This window comes from Delphinapterus leucas, chromosome X (genome assembly GCF_059928025.1).
Source record: "Delphinapterus leucas isolate spDelLeu-1000000601 "Yukka" chromosome X, BTC_Dleu_Yukka2, whole genome shotgun sequence".
Lineage (NCBI taxonomy): Eukaryota > Metazoa > Chordata > Mammalia > Artiodactyla > Monodontidae > Delphinapterus > Delphinapterus leucas.
Genome location: NC_143150.1, coordinates 638,152 through 660,145, shown reverse-complemented (window position 1 = coordinate 660,145; position 21,994 = coordinate 638,152). Strand labels below are relative to the sequence as shown.

The window sequence follows — 21,994 nt, the reverse complement described above, 5'->3', positions numbered from 1 at the left end:
TTCATGTGCCATTGAAAACTGTATCCTGTTGAGGTTTTTAATTCTGTTGCTCAAATTCTCTATATCTTCATTGATTATTTTCTCTGCTTGTTCTTACAGTTACTAAGAAAGGTGTGCTAACATTTCCCGTTTGCTTTAGTCAAAGTCACCAGTGACCTCTAGGTTGCAAATCCGATGATAATTTCATCAGTCTTCATCTTACTGGACATGGTTCATCACTCCCTCTTCTTTGATATGCTTTCTTCAGTTTGCATCTTGGTTTTCTTCTTATCTAACTCTTGGCTACTTTTTAGACTGTTTTCCACTGATTCGTCCTCATTTCTCTTCTTTATCTATATGCACGCATTTCCTAGATGACCTCATCCAAGCTCATGGCCTTAAATACCATTTACATGATAAGAACTGCCAAATTATTATCTCCAGCTCCAGCCATACCTCCTGAACTCAAGGGTTGTATATCCAAGTGTCTATTCCGTGGTAGCACTTGAATGTCTAGTAGGGTTCCAAAACTCAGTGTGTCCAAAACTAAGCTTTTGATACTTGACCCCAGGCCTGCTTTATCCATGGTTTTCCCCATTCAGTTAATGGCAAATAGCAACTCATTTCTTCTAGGAAGAATGTGACTAGGACCAATGTGAAGGAATGAGGACGGTGGGTGGGACAGAGGACTGAGCTAGAGGACGGGTGCCAGGAGAGGAGAGTACTAGAGAAAAGGCTGGAGCTGGAAGAGTAAAACAGTTGGACGGACCAAGGTCTTTACAATTCCTTACGAACCCCTCCATGGCCTCCTCCCTGTTCTTCAAACACACCAAGCACACTCTTTCCTCAGGACCTTTGTGCATGCTGTTCCTTCTGCTGGATCCACACAGTTCACTCTTTTACATGCTTCAGCTCTTTACTTAAAACTTCCCTTCTCAGTGAGCCTTTCCTGTCTAGCATTTAAGTGTCCACTCTCCCACCAGCATATCATAATCCTTTCCCTGATATTTTTTCCTTAGCACTTATCACGATCTAACATATTATGTACTTTATTTGTCTTGCTTATCTTCTGTCTCCAATAGAACATAAGCTAAATGAAGGCAGAGATTTTTATCTTCTTTATTCACAACTGTATCTTTAGCACCTAGTACAGTGTCTAGCACACAAGTGCTCAATTAAAATTTATTTAATTAATCATTTTAAACGACCTTATTTATACTAATTAACCTAATAAATTGAAGTCCTGTTGCTTTGTAATGGGAAGGTACATATATATATATATATATGTAAATACTGTATTGATAGAAATTTGGTTTAGGTTTTCATCTGATTCTGTCTCTTATTTTCAGATTGTTTCCTCTATGTGATATGTTACAACTGACATTGCCTTCACAAGTCCCCAAGTGTATTGCAGCCAGACAGCAAAGTGGAAGTGTTATAGCAAACAACCTGGATGGCTCACTGGTTAGCCCTGTAAGAAGTAAGCATCTATTTTTAATTTAATATTTGAGATATATATTTTTAAAATGAATTTTAAGAAAAAGTATTTATACAAAAATAATGTAAAATTTGTGTTTGTTTTACAAAACAGATCTTAACTCTGGAGAAAGCCCAGTCAACAGGTAAGTTTTTTATTATTTAAAAAAGACAGCCAATAAATACATGTTAGAGGAAGGGACGGATGAGACTCATACCTGAAAAGAGTTATTTTTAATGTAGGTTTAACCCTTCATGGTTCATCTGAAGGATGTTTTTCTAAGCACATCTTAAATGTTGGCATTCCTCATAGTTCTTTGTATTCTTGGTTCTTTTCTTACTTTATGATATAAACTGTATTAAATGAGTAATAATTTTTTATTTTATTAAACAAAGACAATGAAACTACCAGTTGGAGTGCCTCAGCATCGTAAGGTAATCAATGTTACTTCATTGAGTGCTTCCCTACATTTTCAGCCAAAAAAACCCCCAAAACAAACAAAAAAAACCCAGGCAAATGGAAACCAAAGGAAGGCTGAAGCGATATTAACAATAAATAATGTAGAATGTAAGGTTAAAAGCAGTGAACAGAATAAGACACTATTTAGGGGGAGATACAACAGTCTTAACAGTTTATGCACAAAGGTGAATACATAAAGTGAAAACTATTAGAAATGCATGGAGAACTTGAGAAAAGTACAGTTAAAATGGGCAGTTTCAAACCACCTCTTTCATCGTTGGACAAATTTAGTAGACAAAACAAGAAAGGACACAGAGGAATTTAAATAATACATAATAAATAAATAATAAACCTAAGTGTACACACACACACAGAATGTTCATTTTCTTCAAAGCAATCACAAAGAAAACCTTTAAAAACTCCTAAACAATTTTATGGGCTACATTCTCTCATAATCCAACAAAATTATAACTACTTAATGAAAAGTTCACCATGAAAATCTTAACTACTTATAAATTCAAAAATATCATCCTTTTGCCAAAGAGGAAATCAAAAGGAAAGTTAACTATCTAAAGGTAATGAAAAAGAGAACTTCATACCGAAGCTAATGGGGCACTGTGAAAGCTGAACAGAAAAAGATTTCATCATTGTTAAAAAAGATAAATTAACAAGAATTTAGTTTTGTCTTAAGAAGATAGATATAAGTTAATAAAAATATATTAGGAAGATAAAATTTATAAAGATAAAAGCTTAAATTAATAAAATTGCAAAGAAAAATAAATCTGGAACTTATTTCTTTAAAGTCCAATAAAATGAGGTCCTCTGATTCAACTGAAAAGAGAATGTAAAAGTATACAACATGAGGAATAAGAGAGGCTGACGTAACCACAGACGTAGGAGAGATTAACTATAAGTGAATACTTTGTGCAGCTGTTTGGTAACAACATATTTGAAAATCTAAAGGAAATTGATGATTCCCAAGCAAAATATAATGACAAAATTCATCCAAGAAGAAACAGAAACATGCATAGACCAATTGCCACATAGAGTAGAGCTTTATCTATCCTTAAAGAATAGGAAATTTCAATTCCAGGCTATGTAGAAAAAAGGGAAGATCTCCAATTCAGTGTATGAAGTGACATGACCTTAATATGAAAGCCCAGTAAAGATAGAAGAAAGTGCTGACTAAGCTCATATATTCATTATAGATGTCAGAATTCTAAATAAAATATTCACAAATAAAATCCAGGAATATATTAAAAAATTCCACTACCTGTACAGAGTGTTCCTTTTCTTTTTGAGTGTGCCATATGAAACACCCTGTCTGGCATGGTAGTAGTAGAGGTTAGGTATAATGGAAAGTGGATGCACCTGGCACATGTTCTGGGGTAGAGTTGATAGCAGTTGCTGTCAGAGGTGAGGAGAAAAGCGGGACCAAGGGATGGTGCTTAGGTTTTTGGCCTGAGCTACTACATGGATGGAATTCTGTACTGAGACAAGCTCTCGAGGAAATACAAGGGATAGAGTTTCCAGACACCCAAAATCTTGAAAAAAATTACCTGCCATGCACCTTTGCTTAGGAAGACCCTACAAGGTGTGCTCCAACAAAACAGAGAAGTAAACTAAGAAAGAGGAGCACATGGGATTCAGGGAAACAGAGTACTCTATTTAAGTGAGAGGTGGAGGGAATTTGCAATATAAAAACAATGGAAGTTATATTTACTTGTACAGCAGCCAGTTTAGAATGGAACCGAAGGATGTAGAGCTCCAGGGGAGATGTCTCCTGGAAAAAATCAAAATGACATGTTATTTGGTGCTAACATTTATTGTTTACTCTGAGACATACTGTTCATTCTAAGTATTTTACACATAATAACTCAGTCTTTCTACTTGAGAAAGTTATTATTTCCACTAGACCACAAGCTCCATGAAAGCAAATAGTTTCATCTGTTTTATATATTCCAAGCACCAAGGATGGTGCCTGGCATCTAGTAGATATTGAATGGATGTTTGTTGAATGAATGCAATGAATCCACATTTCACATATGTGAAAACTGAGATACAGAGATTCTTTGGGATTATGGAATTAAATACCATAAGGAAGAGTGTAGCTACTTTTGCGAAGGGGAAGCGGTGACTGGTATTTTTGGTTTTAGATCTTTTAGCACTGGTTGACTTTTTAAACTCTGCATCACGTGGATAAAAACTAAATTTCAATAAGTCAAATGATGAATACAGAATAAATATGAGCTTTTAGATACAAGAACCATTTCTTAGAATTAAAACTAAAGTGTATGTGGAATAGATTATTACATAGTTTGGTAGAGGAGTTGAAATAGATGTAGAAAACAGGGATAATAATCTTAACCACTGGCATAGAATATAGACTCCTAGTCCTGCCATTAATTAACTGTAAGACCTTGAGCAAGATATTTCCCTTCTGAGTCTGTTTCCTCATCCATAAAATGAGAATTTATAATACCTACTTCACATAGTTGTTATGAAAGTTAAATGATATTTAAGATTGTGAAAACACCTAACACAGAGCCTAGTAAGAATAAATGTTCAATGAGAGTTTGTTTCCTTTTGTTTCTAGTTATTTTCTTATTTATACAAAATATTATGCATCTTGTATTATTTATTCTCTTAATAACTCTAATTCTATGAAGCATAGTTTATCCCAATTTTACAAATAAGGAAAGAGGTTAAGTTATTTAGTCAAGGCTACACAGCTAGCTGATAGCCTGGTGAACCTCAGAATGCAATACTTCTGTTTCTTACTCTAGTGCCCTTTGACCCACCACCATGGGGAATACTAGGTTTTCTTCCTTTCTATATAAACTATTAAAATAGTTTAGAATTAAACGTATTTGTTCAAGTCACTTTTTTAAATGGGCAACTGCTACTATTGAATTCCTTCTATGAACTCTCAAACTTTGTTAGTGGGAAATTTAAATTTGGCATTATCTATAAAAAGTAAGCTGAAATATTTAGTTTTGTAATGATAATATAGAAAATAGCCAGTGGTCTTTTTAAAATCTTTTCTTGTGATTCCTTCCTATTATATTTTACCTATTGATAGCCATAAACATTGTCTCAAAGGCTATATCCTGACGAGGTGTTTAAATGGTAGGTTTGTCATTTCCCCAAATGGGCTGGTTTATACATCTCATTTTAGATCGGACATGAAGGGGTGTCAATCCTCAGAGATGGAAATGACTGGTGGAATGAACTGGCAGTTGAATAGCTGTACCTGCGTATCGACCATCTGGAGCCCAATTTCTATTCCTCCAGTTTCCCACATGGTAATGTTTGTGATGTATTATTACGTGTTTTCCTTTTTGATATATACATATAACATATACATTTGTATTAGAGAAGTAGGTAGACCAAGAAATGTTCTCTTTTTAATCACTTTTAATATATTGTGCTAACATTTGTTGTAGACATGTTAAGCTAACTAACTGTTCCTCTATTTGTGGAAGGGTCGATCCTGTGGTGGGGAGAGAACTATAGAGTTCCACCATTTTGCTCCACATTTATTGAACACCTATTAGGTATTTAGGCACTGGGCTGACAGATCAACGGTAGACAGACATGTCATCAAATAGAGGAACTGAATATTCCAAGTGGAATGAATACTTTAGAGGGTGTGTTGGTTACTTTTATAAAGAAGCCGAACATGAGGTAAAAAAGGAGATGAGGTGAATTGACAAGAACTGGTTGGCAGATGGAAACTTGGTGGGTTATTCAGGGAACTCGAAGTAGTTTAACATGGCTATCGTGTAATGTATGATGGGTGCAGCAAGAGATAAATCTCGAGCTTAAAGAGAGGTCAGATCTTGTAGGAACTTGTATAGGAGTTTTGGCTTTGTCTTATAAGCAGCGGGGAGCCAAACCTATAACACGATCACTTTTACATTTTTGAAAGATTAGCCCGGGAGGAGTGTGGAAGATGGTTAGTAAGGAAATAAGACACAAATTGGGGAAGTCAATTAGAAGTCTCTTCAAGTCATCCAGGCAAGAGATCTAGACTGCTCTGGTCTAGAATGCTAGAATGTTGGCAGTAGATCTAAAGCAAGAGCTTCGAGAGATAGATCTGCAGATAGAGTTGATAAGAGTTGCTGACAGGTTGAAAGTTGAAATATGTGTCCCCAATAAATTATCTGCAAACATAAAATTCAAAAAGCTCTGGAAAGCAAGTTTTTTTGTTAAGTTTGCAACAAACTCTTTTGGCTGCAGAACTTTACTTGAACTATAATGAGGCTATAGTCATTATTTATCCTACTAAGTGTAACTGTTCATACACGAATGTTGCATTTGCATTTTGCTGCAGAAATATTACTGTGTTTCATTACAGGGTGCTATTTCAGTCCCCCTGGGGTGTTACTAGTATCTTCTATGTGTAAATTCTAAATTAGCTTTCTAAAATACAAATCATTCTGAATTCCAAAGCACATCAGGCCCCAAGGACTTAAACGATGTGCACCTCTGCTATTTTTTGTATGATTTTGCTTTGAAACTTCATTGGTCCAATGATATAACAAACTGCACATTAACTCTTGAGTACATAGTGACTTTGCTTTCCTGATATGCAGCAGAGGTGCATTTAGGAATGAGAATTCTGATAGGATTTGGGAAGAAATAATTTTGAAATGTACTGAGGAAACGTGCGGCTATGCTGCTGCAGTAGATTTGAGGACATAGCTGACTAAGAACCTAGAAAGGGTTTGGAGGGATGTATTAGTCTATCTTAAGGTTCACTGAATCTTTCCTTTGTCATCTCCCTTCTGATATGGAGTCTGTATCTTCTATTTCTTGGCTGAAGCTTTCTATTTTAACTCTTGTTTCAAGAGTGTTCGTGATGACTCATTCAGGCATCTGTCTAATAACCACTTTAAAGTCTTTGTCAGATAATTCCAACATCTGTGTCATCTCATCATTGGTGTCTGTTGATGGCTTTTTTCCATGGAAGTTGAGATTTTCATGGTTCTTCATGTGCCATTTGGACATTTTGACCGTTAATTTAAAAGACGCCAGGTCTTGTTAAATTATGGAGCATGTTGATATCTGTGCTGTAGCAGACACTTGACCTGGTTAAGTTTAAGCTACAACTTCAAGCCTGCTTCTCTGGCCCGTGGTCCCAGTATAAGCTCAGTTTCTACAGTCTTTGCTCTGCTCTTAGTGGTCATCATGGGACCTGGGCTGTGGCCTCTCCAGGGGCTTAGTAATCAAAGTCTTTGGTATATGCTCATTAAGATCCCATCTACCCGTGTACAGGTGGGGGGAGGGGGCGGATGAACCCAGAGGTCCACAACCAGCTTCCCCGAGCCTCTCTATCTCTGCTGTCTCTCCAGTATTTTCCAGTTTCTTGGGGCTCCCATTCTCTTTCATCTGGCCCAAAACGCCATACATTTCTGTGATTGAAACAAGTCAAGCTTCCAAGTAGTGGTAGGACAGAGAGAATTAAAACACATTTTTTGTCCCTCCCTTCATGAAGCCACAGCTCCACCTAATGGAGAAGAAAGTTCCTCTCCCTCATATATTTGGCTCTTGCAGTTTTCCCTTGCTGCCACCATAGCCACTGCTGCAGGAAAGGGAGAAAAAGAAAAACCACTGCGGGCTTTTTCTGACTTTGTCTGAGCTTTAGGAGTTCTCTTTATAGCTACTCAAGCCAGAGCTAGAGAACTTCTGGAGTTTTTTCTCATCTGCACAACAGTGATCTCTTCCAGGTTTCAGGCTGATTTGAGTCCAGTGTGCATGATGCTGGAAGGGAAAAATTACAGATTCACTGGTACTTTGAATTCTGGTGTTCTTTCCTGATCTACCTGCTGATACTTACTTTTCAGAGTTTTCGGATAGCCGACCGTGCATCCTATCCAGGTTTTAGAGTTAGGTGTTCAGTGAGAGAGGAAGATTTTCTGTTCTTACTCAGTTTTAACTGGAAGTAGAATCCAATCCTTGTCCTTTAACCTGAGTTTAGTTAATGTGTTTTTATGTGATTATGGATATATTTGGATGTTTCTAATATAAGCTGTTTTTCCTCTTATTTTTCTTTTTTCTCTCTTATTTTTTGCTTTCTTTTGCCATGATTAAATTCTTTTTTTTTCTCCTTTCATTTTTTCCCTTTTCCCTTTGAAGTTATACTCTAGAGACTACAACATACATAGTTAAATTACCAAGGTCTAAAGTTAATCAATATTTTCCTCTGAAACAACAAAAGGACTTCAGAAGACTTTAACCCTGATCATACTCCCTGCTGAGTTCATATGCTATTGTGGTAAAATAGTCATAACAGAAAAGTTATCATCCTATTTGAAGTGTACAATTCAGTGACATTAAATACATTCAAAATGTTGTGTATCCATCATCATTTTGTAGGTTCAGAGCTTTTTCATCATCTCAAACAGAAACTCTACCCATTAAAAAATAACTTTCCATTCATCCCACCCTGGTTACCACTTTTCTATTTTCTGTCTCTATGAATTTGCCTATTCTAGGTACCTCATACAAGTGGAATCATACATGATCTGTCCTTTTGTGTCTAGCTTATTTCACTTAGCATAGTGTCTTCATCCATGTTGTAGCATTTATCAGAATTTCATTACTTTTTTTTCAAAGTTGTTTATTAATTAATTTTTGCTGTGTTGGGTCTTCGTTTCTGTGCGAGGGCTTTCTCTAGTTGTGGCAAGCGGGGGCCACTCTTCATCGCGGTGCGCAGGCCTCTCACTATTGCGGCCTCTCTTGTTGCGGAGCACAGGCTCCAGACGTCTGTGCAGGCTCAGTAGTTGTGACTCACGGGCCTAGTTGCTCCGCGGCATGTGGGATCCTCCCAGGCCAGGGCTCGAACCCGTGTCCCCTGCATTAGCAGGCAGATTCTCAACCGCTGCACCACCAGGGAAGCCCCCAGAATTTCATTACTTTTTAAGGCTGAATGATATTCCATCATACATATTTACCATGTTTTGTTTATCCATTCATCCATTGATGGACATTTGGATTGTTTCCAACTTTTGGCTGTTGTGAATAATGCTTCTATGAACATTGGAGTACAAATATCTGTTTGAGTCTCCTCTGCTTTCAGTTCTTTGGGCATATACCCAGAGGTAGAATCGCTGCATCATATGGTAATTCTATATTTATTTCTTTGAGGAATCACAATACTGTTTACCACAGTGGCTAAACCATTTTATATTCCCACCAGAAATGCGTGAGGGTTCCAACTTCCCAACAACCTCACCAACACTTATTATTTTCTGGATTTCTTTTTTACTTATAATAGCCTCCTGATGGTTATGAAGTAGAGTATTATTCTAATGATTAGTGATGTTGAGCATCTTTTCATGTGCTTATTTGCATTTGTATATCATCTTTGGAGAAATGTCTATTCAAAACCTTTGGCCAGTTTTGAATGGGGTTGGTTGTTTTGTTGTTGAGCTGTACAAGCTCTTTATATGTTTTGGATATTAATCCCTTATCAGATACATGCTTAGCAAATATTTTCTCCCATTCTCTGGGTTGTCTTTTTACTCCATTGATAGTGTCCTTTGATGCACAAAATTTTAAAAATTTCGCTGAAGTCCAATATATCTATTTTTTCTTTTGTTGTCCATACTTTGGGTATCATATCCAAGAATTCATTACCAAATGCAATGTCATGAAGATTTTCCCCTATGTTTTCTTCCATTTTTACAGTTTTAGCTCTTGAGTTTAGGTCTTTGATCAATTTTGACTGAATTTTTGTATATATTGTGAGGTAAGGGTTCAACTTCATACTTTTGCATGTGGATATCCAGTTGTCCCAGCATCATTAATATCCAGCATCATTTGTTGAAAAGACTAGTCTTTCCCCATTGAATGATCTTGGCACCCTTGTAAAAAATCAATTGACTATATATGTGAAGGGTTTTTTTCTGGGCTCTCTCTTCTATTTCATTGATCTATATGTCTGTCCTTATGCCAGTACCACACTGTTTTGATTACTGTAGCTTTGTAATAACTTTTGAATTCAGGAAGTATGAGTCTTCCAACTTTGTTCTTATTTTTCAAGATTATTTTGGCTAGTTAGGGCCCTTTGAGATTCTGTATGAATTTTAGGCTGGGTTTTTCTATTTCTAAAAAAAAATTCATTGGGATTTTGATATGATTGAATTTGTAGATCACTTTGGGTGGTATGGTCAAATTAACAATACTAAGTCTTCCAATCCATGGACATGGGCTATCTCTCCATTTGCTTAGGTCTTCTTCTTTAATTTATTTTCAGCAATATGTTGTAGTTGTCAGTGTATAAGTCTTTTGCCTCCTTGGCTAAATTTATTCCAAGTATTTTATTTCTTTTGTTGCTATTGTAAGTGGAATTGTTTTCTTAATTTCTCTTTGGATTGTTCATTGCTGGTGTATAGAAATGTGATTGATTTTTTGTGTGTTGATATTATATCCTGTAACTTTGCTGAATTCATTCATGAGTGCTAACAGTTTTTTTGTGGAATCTTTAGGGTTTCTAAATATAAGATCATGTCATCTGCAAAAATAGATAATTTTACTTATTCCTTTCCAATTTGATGCCTTTGATTTCTTTTTTAGCTCTAGATATACTTTGAATAGAATTGGTGGAAGTGGGCATTCTTGTTATGTTCCTGATCTTAGGGGGAAAGCTTTCAGGCTTTCACCCTTGAGCATGATGTTAGCTGTGGTCTTTTCATATATAATCTTTATTATGTTGAGGAAGTTCCCTTCTATTCCTAGTTTATTGAGTGCTTTTATCATGGAACGGTGTTGAGTTTTATTAAATGCTTTTCTGCATCAATTGATATTATCTTATTTTTTCCCTTCATTCTATTTATGGTGCATATTATTGATACACTGATTTTCATATGTTGAACTATCCTAGCATTCCAGGAATAAATCCCACTTGTTCATGGTATATAATCCTTTTCATGTGCTGCTGAATTTGTTTTGCTAGTATTTTGTTGAGGATTTTTGCCTCAGTATTCATAAGGGATATTGGTCTATAGTTTTATTTTTTGTATTGTCTTTGGCTTTGGTATCAGGGTAGTGCTGGCCTCATAGAATGAGTTAGGTAATGTTCCCTCCTTTTCAAATTTTGGAAGAGTTTGAGAAGAATTGGTGTTAATTCTTCTTTTAATGTTCAGTAGAATTCACCAGTGAAGGCATCTGGTCTGAGGCTTTTCTTTGTTGGGAGGTTTTTGATTAGTGATTCAATCTCCTTACTAGTTATAGATTTATTATTCAGATTTTCTATTTCTTCATGAGTCAGTATCTTGTTTTTTTAATTACCACAAAATAATCAGAAGTATCACTGTTTTACAGAGTCAGTGTTTGTTTAGATTTAACTACATTATTTGCCACTTTCTTTCTCATAATTTCTTATTACATGTTAGACCTTCTGTAGGCGACCACCTGAAGTACATCTTTAACATTTCCTTTAATAAGACTGAATTGGTGGCCAACTCAGTTTTGTTTGTCCGGGTATCCCCTTCTAGTTTGACAGTTATTTTCTTTTAGTATTCTAAAGATATCACTCTACTTTCTTCAGGCTTCTACCACCACCACTGACAAGTCAGCTTTCAGTCTAATTATTTTACTGTACCTTTATAGGTATGGTAGACAGAATAATGTCCCCCCCAAAGATTTCCATATCCTAATCCACAGAACCTGTGATTATGTTTGGTTACATGGCAAAGGGGAATTAAGTTTGTAGCTGGAATTAATGTTGTTAATCAGATTACCTTAAAAGTGGGAGATTAGTGTGAATTATCCAAGTGGACCCAGTATAATCACAGGTGTTCATAAAAGTAGAAAATGGAGGCAAAAGAGTCAGGGAAAGATGTGATGATGGAAGCAAGGTCAGAGCAATGCCATGTTGCTGCCTTTAAAGATAGAGTGAGGGGGTCAGAAGTCAAGGAAAGTGCAATTAAACTGATTTTCTCCTGGAGCCTCCAGAAGGAATGCAGCCCTGCTGACACCTCAGTAGAAAACTAAAAGAGCAATTAATCTGAATTGTTTTATTCCATTTAAAATTTTGTCTTTTGCTAACTACTTTTACCTTGATGTTTCTAGGTCTGTCTCTTAACACCTCTCTCACGTTTCCCATCTCCTTATCTCCATGTGCTTCATTCTGGGTACTTTCTCCAAATTTGTATTCTAATTTACAGATTCTCTCCATCTCTGTTTAATTTGCCATTTATCCCATCCATTGAGAGTGTGTGGTGTTTTTGTTTGTTTGCTTGCTTGTTTCTGCTTTGGTAAATTTTATTGAATTTTCATGAAGTGAACATATCCAACTGAACATATCAAGCAACTACTCCTATTATTCAACCCTTCGGTTAAACATTTTATTTAATGAGTTATGCTTTTAATTTCTAAGAATACATTCTCATTATCTGCTTTTTTTGTAACTTCCTGTCTATTTTCATAAATATAGTATGGTTTTATATCACTCTGAGACTAATAATTAGATATTTAATGTTCTCTTCTGTTCACTGAGATTTCTCTTTTTGCTTATTTCTATTCACTTTTATATAGTCACCTCAGTCCTCTTTTGTGTTGTTGGTTTTTCCAATTTTGAATTTTATAAATGGAATTATACTGTACATATTCTTTTGTGACCTGCTTCTTTCAATCAGTATTATGTTGGTAAGATTCATTTGTGTTAGTGTGTGCAGGTATAATTCATTCATCCTTACCATTGTATAATATTTCATTGTATGGACATTTATGTTGGACATGTACATGTATGTTGTTTCAAGGTGTTTGCTATTATTAACAAGGTTGCTATCTCTTGGTACATATGTGCAAGAGTTTCTCCAGGGGATCTGCCTAGGAGTGTAACTGCTTGGCCATAGGGTTTAGGTTTACTGGGTAATTTTAAACTGTTTTCAAAAATGGCTGTAACAGTGTATATGCCCACCAGTGGAATAAGAGTGTTATCAATGTCATCAACACTTGACATTATTTTATTAATTTAAATTATTTATTATTAATATAAAATAATAGTAATGTATATTTTCCATTAATATATAAACATGAATACCTACCTAAAATTAAAATATAAATAGTATAACGTAAAATGTGCCATTCTTGCTGGTGTTTAATGGTATCATGGTATGTTTTCCTTTTGGTATCTGTCTAATTCATAACCTGGTTGAGTATCTTTTGATATATTTATTAACCATTAAGTTTTCTTTTTTTGTGAAATGGCTGTTCAAGCTTTCACCTATTTTTGGTTTGGTTATTTGTCTTTTTCTTATGGATTTATGAGGTAAACTGCTTAGAATACTGCCTAGGTCACAGTAAGTACTCAATAAATATTAGTTAGAAATATGATGATGGTGATGATGATAATGATGCCAGTGATTTTGTGTCACAGTACTCCCACCCACTAGTATGTGAAACATAGACCATTAAATTAAATCCCCTCAGTGCTCAGAGAAGGATATGAAAATAGGAAGGCAAGGAGAATAAGCATCCCCCCTAACAACAATGAAGATGCGCTGGGGGAATTGTGAACATGCTGGGCATACTTCTCTCTTGATAGAACTTTTTAAACCCTTGCTACACTTTCTTATTCTTGAGCTTTAACCTGCATATGTCTCACCTTGGGGTGTTGTTAAAATGAAACAGGTCTGGGATGGAGATTGAGATTTTGCATTTCCGGGAAGCTCCCAGCTGATGTTGATAATTCCGGTCCAAGGACCAGACTTTGAATATCAAGGCTTAATGGTAAGTGCCTGGTAATAGGGCACAATCATCAAGAATAAAAATTATTCATGAGATAGTTATCAATTTTGGCTCAAATGATATATAACAAGAATGAAGAATTTTTAGGGGCTTCCCTGGTGGTGCAGTGGTTGAGAGTCCGCCTGCCAATGCAGGGGACACGGGTTCATGCCCTGGTCTGGGAAGAGCCCACATGCCGCGGAGCGGCTGGGCCCGTGAGCCTTGGCCGCTGAGCCTGCACGTCGGAGCCTGTGCTCTGCAACGGGAGAGGCCACAACAGTGAGAGGCCCGCGTACCACAAAAAAAAAAAAAAAGAATGAAGAATTTTTAAATAGCAGAATTGGGAGCTAGGATATAAGAAAACTTTGGAAAATATCAGAAACATTGATATTAAAGATGTATTTCTGCCTCTTTTTTCAAGTCCTTCTGGGCAGTCACTAAACACTCTGGCATCAAATGTCTAAAGTCAAAGGCCACTTGTCTCTCATGTTATATTACCTAGTAGTAAATAAAGAGACTAAGACAAGGATTAAAGTTCTGACTTGTATAGGCAAAGAGACTAAATCAAGGTTGAGAGCCAGACATAATTTGATGTTACACCTATAGCACTAAATGTATTACTCTTCTGTTCATCTATTGCGGTGAAAGCCAAATTATCTTCATTTTTCACATTATCCCACATGTGAAAAATATCATAACCAAAGACTGGAAATGAAAATTGAAAAATTAAAGTTTTATTTGTTGGAGGTAGTGAGATTGTGGTTGAAATTTTTCTTTTTTTCATTTTGTCTATTAATGTTATTATTTTATTTATGTAGCATAAAAACAAAGTCATAACTCTTTCTTGCTTAGCTAAGTTCATATTTCTCTTCAGTTGGAAGTCCTGAAACCTCCTGTATCTGTCATGTTCAAGGAAAGATCATTGTCCCAGCTGTAAATGGTTCACTATATTAATTCTCAATATTTAATATATAGCAGAAAGTATTCTGTATCTTATAACATTTCTTATTAAATAGTAGTAGAAAATGTGCTATATAGTAATTGACACTTTTCTTCAAGGTTCCACACCAGTGGCCTATCCAGTGACTTCACAGCAAGTGCCTATGTATAGAATGGCAACAAAAAAACAGTTTTAAGATCTCAAGAGTGGGAGATATACGTAAAACTCCCCATGGTTTGCACTAATAGAATAAAACATGATAGGGATAATTTTAAATGGAAGGTAATCCACCCACATCCTTTTCTTGCATTGGAAAAAGAAACAGTAGTCCTCTGAGAAATAATATAGCAAAGGCTTTGTGAGGAATAGGGAAAGGAACCCTAGAAATGGGGAGGAGAAGGGATTGTGAAAGTGGAATAGTTAAGGGAAAGCTGTTCCAGAATTAATAGATGATCCAAAATAGGAATAATCAATATACACATAATAGAGATTCAATTATAATTTAGTTTAGTTTACATTATTGGTTTATTCCAAGAGTAATGAGCTACTGTTTGCTTCTGTTTTTCTTCCCTTTCTGCAAGGATTTTGCTGTTTCATTTTGTTTTGTTTTGTTTGCCATTCTGCTGTTTGGGATCACTTTCACTCTGCTTTAAGGATGTAAAAAAAGAAGTGGACTTTCATAAGGCTGAATTTGTTCTCATTGTTCAAGGCTTCCAATGGGAGGAAATTTTAATACAGGTAGAATACTCTCTGGAATTTTTCTGGCTTTTTATCCAACCTTTTTCTAACTCATTTTAGTTAAGTCTGTTATTTCTGTTCTGCCTATTTGGCAATGTTTTCATGATTTATAAATTTTCTTTACTTAGTTAAAAATTGTTTGCAATCACCAGTTCTCGTTTTTATAGCCTCAGTGCGTCGTATAAATTTCACGTGATGTAATATGAGTAATGGAAACTCTGAAGTCCTTTAGCCTCACCACCAATTCACTCATGCTTTTGCTGTTGGTGTCAATTTGGAAAAACATTTAAAATATGGGAAAGTATAGAGGATAACAAACGTCCTTGCTTCAACATTCTGAATTACTAAATGTTAACATTTTTTCATAATTTTTCCAGATCATTTATTAATGAAATTTTACAAATAAGACCAAAGTCTCCTTGGGTCATCCCTAGTCCCAGTCACTCTCTGCCACTCCAGAGACAATGACTGTGAATTTTATGTCTGGCCTTCTAGAACATTTTCATACTTTTACTAAGGAAAAATATGTAGTACTCTTCTAAATGATTTTTAAAAATTGATTATAATTGGTATTATTTTATATTTATGTTTTTGAGATCTGTCTAGATTGGTACATAATTAATACATTAATTATAATGGCTCAGTGGTATTTCACATATGAATATACTACCATTTAGTAGTATATTTTATCCCTTTACTGAAAAATTCCTTAAAATAGTTCTCTATAGGCTATGTAACTGCTTCTTTTCCTCTCATTCCCTGTTTTTTTTTTGAAGTTTAAAAAATTTTTTTTTACTGTAGTATAGTTGATTTACAATGTTGTGTTAGTTTCAGATGTACAGCAAAGTGAATCAGTCATACATATACATATAACCGCTCTTTTTTAGATTCTTCTCCTGTATAGGCCATTATGGAGTACTGAGTAGAGTTCCCTGTGCTATACAGTAGGCTCTTATTAGTTATCTATTTTATATATAGTAGTGTGTATATGTCAGTCCCAATCTCCCAATTTATCCTTCCTCCTGGCCTTTACCCTTCGGTAACTATAAGTTTGTTTTCGATGTCTGTGAGTCTATTTCTGTTTTGTAGGTAACTTCATTTGTATCATTTTTTTAAGATTCCACATATAAGTGATATCATATGATATTTGTCTTTGAATGATTTTTGAAGTTTATTTTTAAATTGAAGTACAGTTGATGTACAATATTATACAAGTTACAGGTGTACAATATAGTGAGTCACAATTTTTAAAAGCTATACTCTATTTAAAGTTATTATAAAATATTGGATATTCTGTGAATATGCTGTGAATACACAGCATATTCCCTGTGCTGTACAATACATCCCTGTAGCTAATTTATTTTATACATAGTAGTTTGTATCTCTTATTCCCCTACCCCTCTCTTGCCCCTCCCCCTTCCCTTTCCCCACTGGTAACCACTAGTTTGTTCTCTATATCTGTGAGTTTGCTTCTTTTTTGTTATATTTACTAGTTTGTTGTATTTTTTCCTCTCATTCTCTCTTGAAACTCTTCCAGTAAGGATTCTGCCTGCCCACCGTTGTTCTTATCTCAGTCACGAGTAACCCCCATATTACCATATCCCTTCCACTTCATATGGCTCTGGGTCATCTTTTTTGTTTTCTTCTTTGGAGGTTTTTCAACAGCTTCTTCAGTGCCAGTTGCTGTTACTTCTTCATAAACTGCAAAGCAGTTGGTTTGTAAACTAGTGATATTTCATTTTCTCTGAATGCAGAATATTCCAGCAGCATCTGAGTGAAATATTGATACTTCAAATTCTAGTTTGTCATTCACGTTTATCTCCAGGGCCTGCCACTACTCAGCTGGCATCTTTTCAGTTGACATTCTTTAAATGTAATATTTGCTCTAGAGTGGTTACTTGTCCTCTTGGTACTATTGTTTTAGGGGAGCAATAAAATACTAATTAAGTTTTTATTTTGTTTTCTTTTGCATTTGAATTCATAGGTTCCAACTCCAATTGGAGCTCCTTCCCTAATGGCACCTCAACCCATGATTTATACCCAACCAGGCTTAAGGACCAGCAAGCCTGCTGCTCCATCCACAAGAAATAACGTATGTTTGACCTATTGTTACTTAGGTACTTGGTAGGCATGTGCAGTCACATGTTAGAACAGAGTTTTATAATCTTTTGTGCATTGTTGGTGTCTCATAGAAGAAAAAAGAATTCTAACATTTTCAGCATTGTAAAGAGACACAGAACTGTATAAAGCCAATCCTCTACAAACTTGTGTTGTTAAACATCAACTGGGTTCTGATACCTAGTCAGCAAGCCTTTTATTCATTCATTCAGCAAACGCAACTGAGATCAGTGCTGGAGAGGTGGGTAGCTCAGTCTGGAGGTTGCAGGCACAGCTTTCCTAAAGAAGTGATACCTAAGTTGAATGCTGATATTTAAAAATGGATAGCCAGTCAACGGAGAGGGGAAACGATATTGCAGACAAGCATATAAACAGATAGGAAAGCCAAAGCACTATGGGAGGTCAAAGGAGGGAACAATTAATTCAGGGATAAAAGGTTTCAGGGCATTGTGTATCAAATGATAAGGAGAATTTCAACTAGTGGGTGTATAGATGATAGAAGTTTGACATTAGAGGCAGAGGAAACAGCTTGAGCACAGAAGTGGAAGCAAGCAGTGGTAACATGGATGAGGTGTAGCTGAAGCATATGGGGAAGTGTCATGATCCAGGTGTTCATTGCCTCAGAGTGTTGTTTTCTAGAAGAGTCTTTACAAGGTTTCTGCCTTCAGTCCATGCACTTGGGGCCCCCTGGTTCCTGAATGTTTGTTTTAGGAGGCCTGACAAAGCTTCGAGTATTAGATAATGAGAAGACTGACCAAAGTTTTGTGTAAAACTATTTGTAATTTATTTCATAACCACGAGGAAAAATATGTGGAAATAATGGAAGATATACACATGTGTCTTTCTTTCACACAGACAGAATCCATGAAGTACCAAAGCGAAAAGATTCCAAATCAGAGGTGAAAACAAATGACGATCTCTCTACAGGCTGACTGAATCATCCACTTCTTCCAAGTAAAATAAACATCCATTTTGACATTCAATACTCTTGAGATTCTTCATTTCGTGTTTTTGAGGTGATGCACTCTTTCTCTTGTTTTAATAGTTAGCCTTGAAACTTTATCCTGCAAAATTATCAAAAACTAAACTTAATATCTTAATCTCCTGATCAACATCACTAATCATTAGAGAAATGTAAATCAAAACTACAATGAAGTATCACCTCACACCGGTCAGAATGGCCATCATCAAAAAGTCTACAAACAATAAATGCTGGAGAGGGTGTGGAGAAAAGAGAACCCTCCTGCACTGTTGGTGGGAATGTAAATTGATAAAGTCACTATGGAGAACAGTATGGAGGTTCCTTAAAAAACTAAAAATAGAGCTACCATATGACCCAGCAATCCCACTAGTGGGTATATACCCTGAGAAAACCATAATTCAAAAAGAGACATGTACCACATTGTTCATTGCAGCACTATTTACAATAGCCAGGACATGGAAGCAACCTGAGTGTCCATAGACAGATGAAGGGATAAAGAAGATGTGGCACATATACACAATGGAATATTACTGAGCCATAAAAAGAAATGAAATTGAGTTATTTGTAGAGAGGTGGATGGACCTAGAGTCTGTCATACAGAGTGAAGTCAGTCAGAAAGAGAAAAACAAATACCGTTTGCTAACACATATATATAGAATCTAAAAAAAAAAAATTGGTTCTGAAGAACCTAGGGGCAGGACGGGAATAAAGACACTGACGTAGAGAATGGACTTGAGGGCACAGGGAGGGGGAAGGGTAAGCTGGGACGAAGTGAGAGAGTGGCATGGACATATATACACTACCAAACGTAAAATAGATAGCTAGTGGGAAGCAGCCGCATAGCACAGGGAGATCAGCTCAGTGCTTTGTGACCACCTAGAGGGGTGGGATAGGGAGGGTGGGAGGGAGACGCAAGAGGGAAGAGGTATGGGAATATATGTATATGTATAGCTGATTCACTTTGTTATAAAGCAGAAACTAACACACCATTGTAAAGCAATTATACTCCAATAAAGATGTTAAAAAATATATCATCTTAATCTCCTCTCTCAGATAACACAAGGACCTCAGAACACTTTTAAACTACAAGGGCATTCCCTCCCAACTTATGGACTATAGTGACCCAATATTTTAGTCCTGTCCCATTTTGTTAGCCCCCCAAATTAAAAGTGTTAGAGAGAAACGATTTTGCTTACACTTAGCAATGTGTTCACAAATTCTTTGTTCACCATTTCTTCTTGCATTGGAATCATTCCCCTCTTCTTCAGGTACATCTTTTAGAAGTTTATTTAATGTAGTTATGCTGGCGATAAACTCAGTTTTTATCTGAAGATATATTTCTTCATGCTCATTATTTTTAAACTAAAATTTAAATTTATATACACATACAAACTCTATAAACATTCTTTTTTAATTTTTTTAAAATTCATTTTATTTACATTACTAACTTTGATTTTATTTTTTAATTCAATTTTTATTTTTTAAAACATTTTTATTGGAATATAGTTGATTTACAATCTAACTTTGATTTCATTTTTTTAAATTTTTATTGGAGTATAATTGCTTTATAATATTGTGTTAGTTTCTACTGTACAGCAAATAAACATTCTTGTTTGAATCTTTTTGTGGATAAATATGGATCTGTCTCTTGGGTAGATACCTAAGAGTAGAATGGCTGGGTCACAGAGCAGGTGTTTATCTAAAATTAAGACTTCCAAAAGTTGTCTAAAAATTACTGTACCACTTTATTCCACGAGCAGTGTATGAGAATTCTGCTGCTCCAAATTCTTGCCCAAAATCCGTATTTTAAATTTTGGCCATTCTAGTGGGTTTGTAAGTAATATGACATAGTGGTTTAATTTACCTCTCCCTGATGACTAAGCAACTTTTCATACACTTATTGGCCATTCCAACATCTCTTTTAGTGTGTGAAGCGTCCAACTATTTTGCCCATTTTGATGTTTTTCTTTGGTTTTGATATATATATATATTTTGGCCACGCCACGTGGCATGTGGGATCTTAGTTGTCCCACCAGGGATTGAACCCGTGCCCCCATACATTTTTGTGTTTGGTGACAGGTAGGGGTAGAGGTTTACTTTTTCTATATAGTTATCCAGTTGTTCTTGCAACATTTGGGATAAACAAATTCCTTTTCCCTTGGATTGTCTTAGTACTTTTCTCAAAAACCAACTGACAGCATATTTATGGGTCTATTTTTTCTTTTTTGTTCTGTTGATCCAAAGGTCTATCCTTAGTCCAATAACACACTGTCTTGATTATCATAGTTTTCTGTAGGTCTCAAAATCAGGTAGTATTAGTCTTCCATGTTTATTCATATTTTTCAAGATTGTTTCAGGTATTCACATTTTATTTGAATTACATAAAATATGACAGTCAACTGATCAATTTCTATGCTGATTAGGACTTCATTGAATCTATAGTTAACTTTGGAGAAAATAGACATAAGACATCCTAACAAAATCAGTAATTCCAAATCATGAACACAGTATAACACTCAATTTCTTCAGGCATTCTTTAATTTCTCTCTATCGACTTGGGATTTTTAATAGTATCTAGCACTTTTCATTATATAACTACCAACTATTTCATGCTTTTTAATTCTAACGTAATGGTATTGTTTAATTTCATGTTCTAAGTTTTTGTTACTACTATACAGAGGCTCCCACAGTCATCCACCGCCCGTATTCCAAGGCCTCAGCCCTGGCACCCTCTGGTCCTACTGCCCTGCCCAATTTCTCCATTCCTCAGGCACCAGCCATCTCCGCACCGCTCCAACCCCTTCCCTCTCCCCAGTCCTCTAGCTCTGCCCCCTTCAACAGTTCTACAGCTCCCACCCCTCCCCTTCCTCTAGTCCAGCCCACTTTCCAGTCCTCTAAACCCTCCGTCGGAGCCAGTCCTTCACCACTCAGTCCAATTCAAAGCCCTGCCCACATTCCTCTGCCCCGCTCCTCTCCCCAGTCCTCCAACCCCCTACCTTCTCTCTAGTCCCCAGGGTCCTCACATCTCTCTCCAGTTCTACAGGCCCGCCCAACTGTTTTACTCTTCCAGCTCCAGCCTTTTCTGTAGTACTCCCCTCTCCTGGCACCCGTCCTCTAGCTCAGTCCTCTGTCCCACCCACCTTCCTCATTCCTTCAGCCCCTCCTCATTACCCAACCTCTGGCCCCACCTCCCTCCTCATTCCTCAGGCCCTGTCATCTCCCAAGTTTTCCAGACCTTCCGGCTCCCCAGTCCTTTTGCCCCACCCCTCTCCCCCCACTTTTGCAGTTTCATCCGCTCCCTCTTCGCACTTCTTCAGCCTCGCCTAGTTTCCTCATTGCTTTAGCCCTACTGTGTGGCAAGTACTTATTAGGTATTGTACATACATAATCTCATTTAATCTTTACAACAGCCTTGTTGATACGCGTTGTAATTCTCATTTTAAAATATGACTTACGTAGTGTCTTCACCTGTGCTTCTTTCCTACCCCGTATGTCACGGTTATAATATTGATTCTGTTATCTTACCAATCATTCATTTTAAGTCCCTTTACTTGTCTGCAAA

General features: G+C 36.2%; 1 protein-coding gene across 1 annotated transcript in view; it reads left to right on the top strand.

Moving 5' to 3' along the window:
- LOC149744102 (phosphatidylinositol-binding clathrin assembly protein-like) overlaps positions 1-19,710 on the top strand; it is a 38,323-nt gene extending 18,613 nt beyond the window's left edge. Inside the window, exons 12-16 of the mRNA XM_089903925.1 lie at positions 1,376-1,459; positions 1,571-1,601; positions 5,094-5,220; positions 17,317-17,428; positions 18,306-19,710. Coding sequence (XP_089760051.1) covers positions 1,376-1,459; positions 1,571-1,601; positions 5,094-5,220; positions 17,317-17,428; positions 18,306-18,382 — 431 coding nt within the window. The 3' untranslated portion in view covers positions 18,383-19,710. The remainder of the gene's footprint in view (positions 1-1,375; positions 1,460-1,570; positions 1,602-5,093; positions 5,221-17,316; positions 17,429-18,305) is intronic.
- Positions 19,711-21,994: the final 2,284 nt, after the last annotated feature.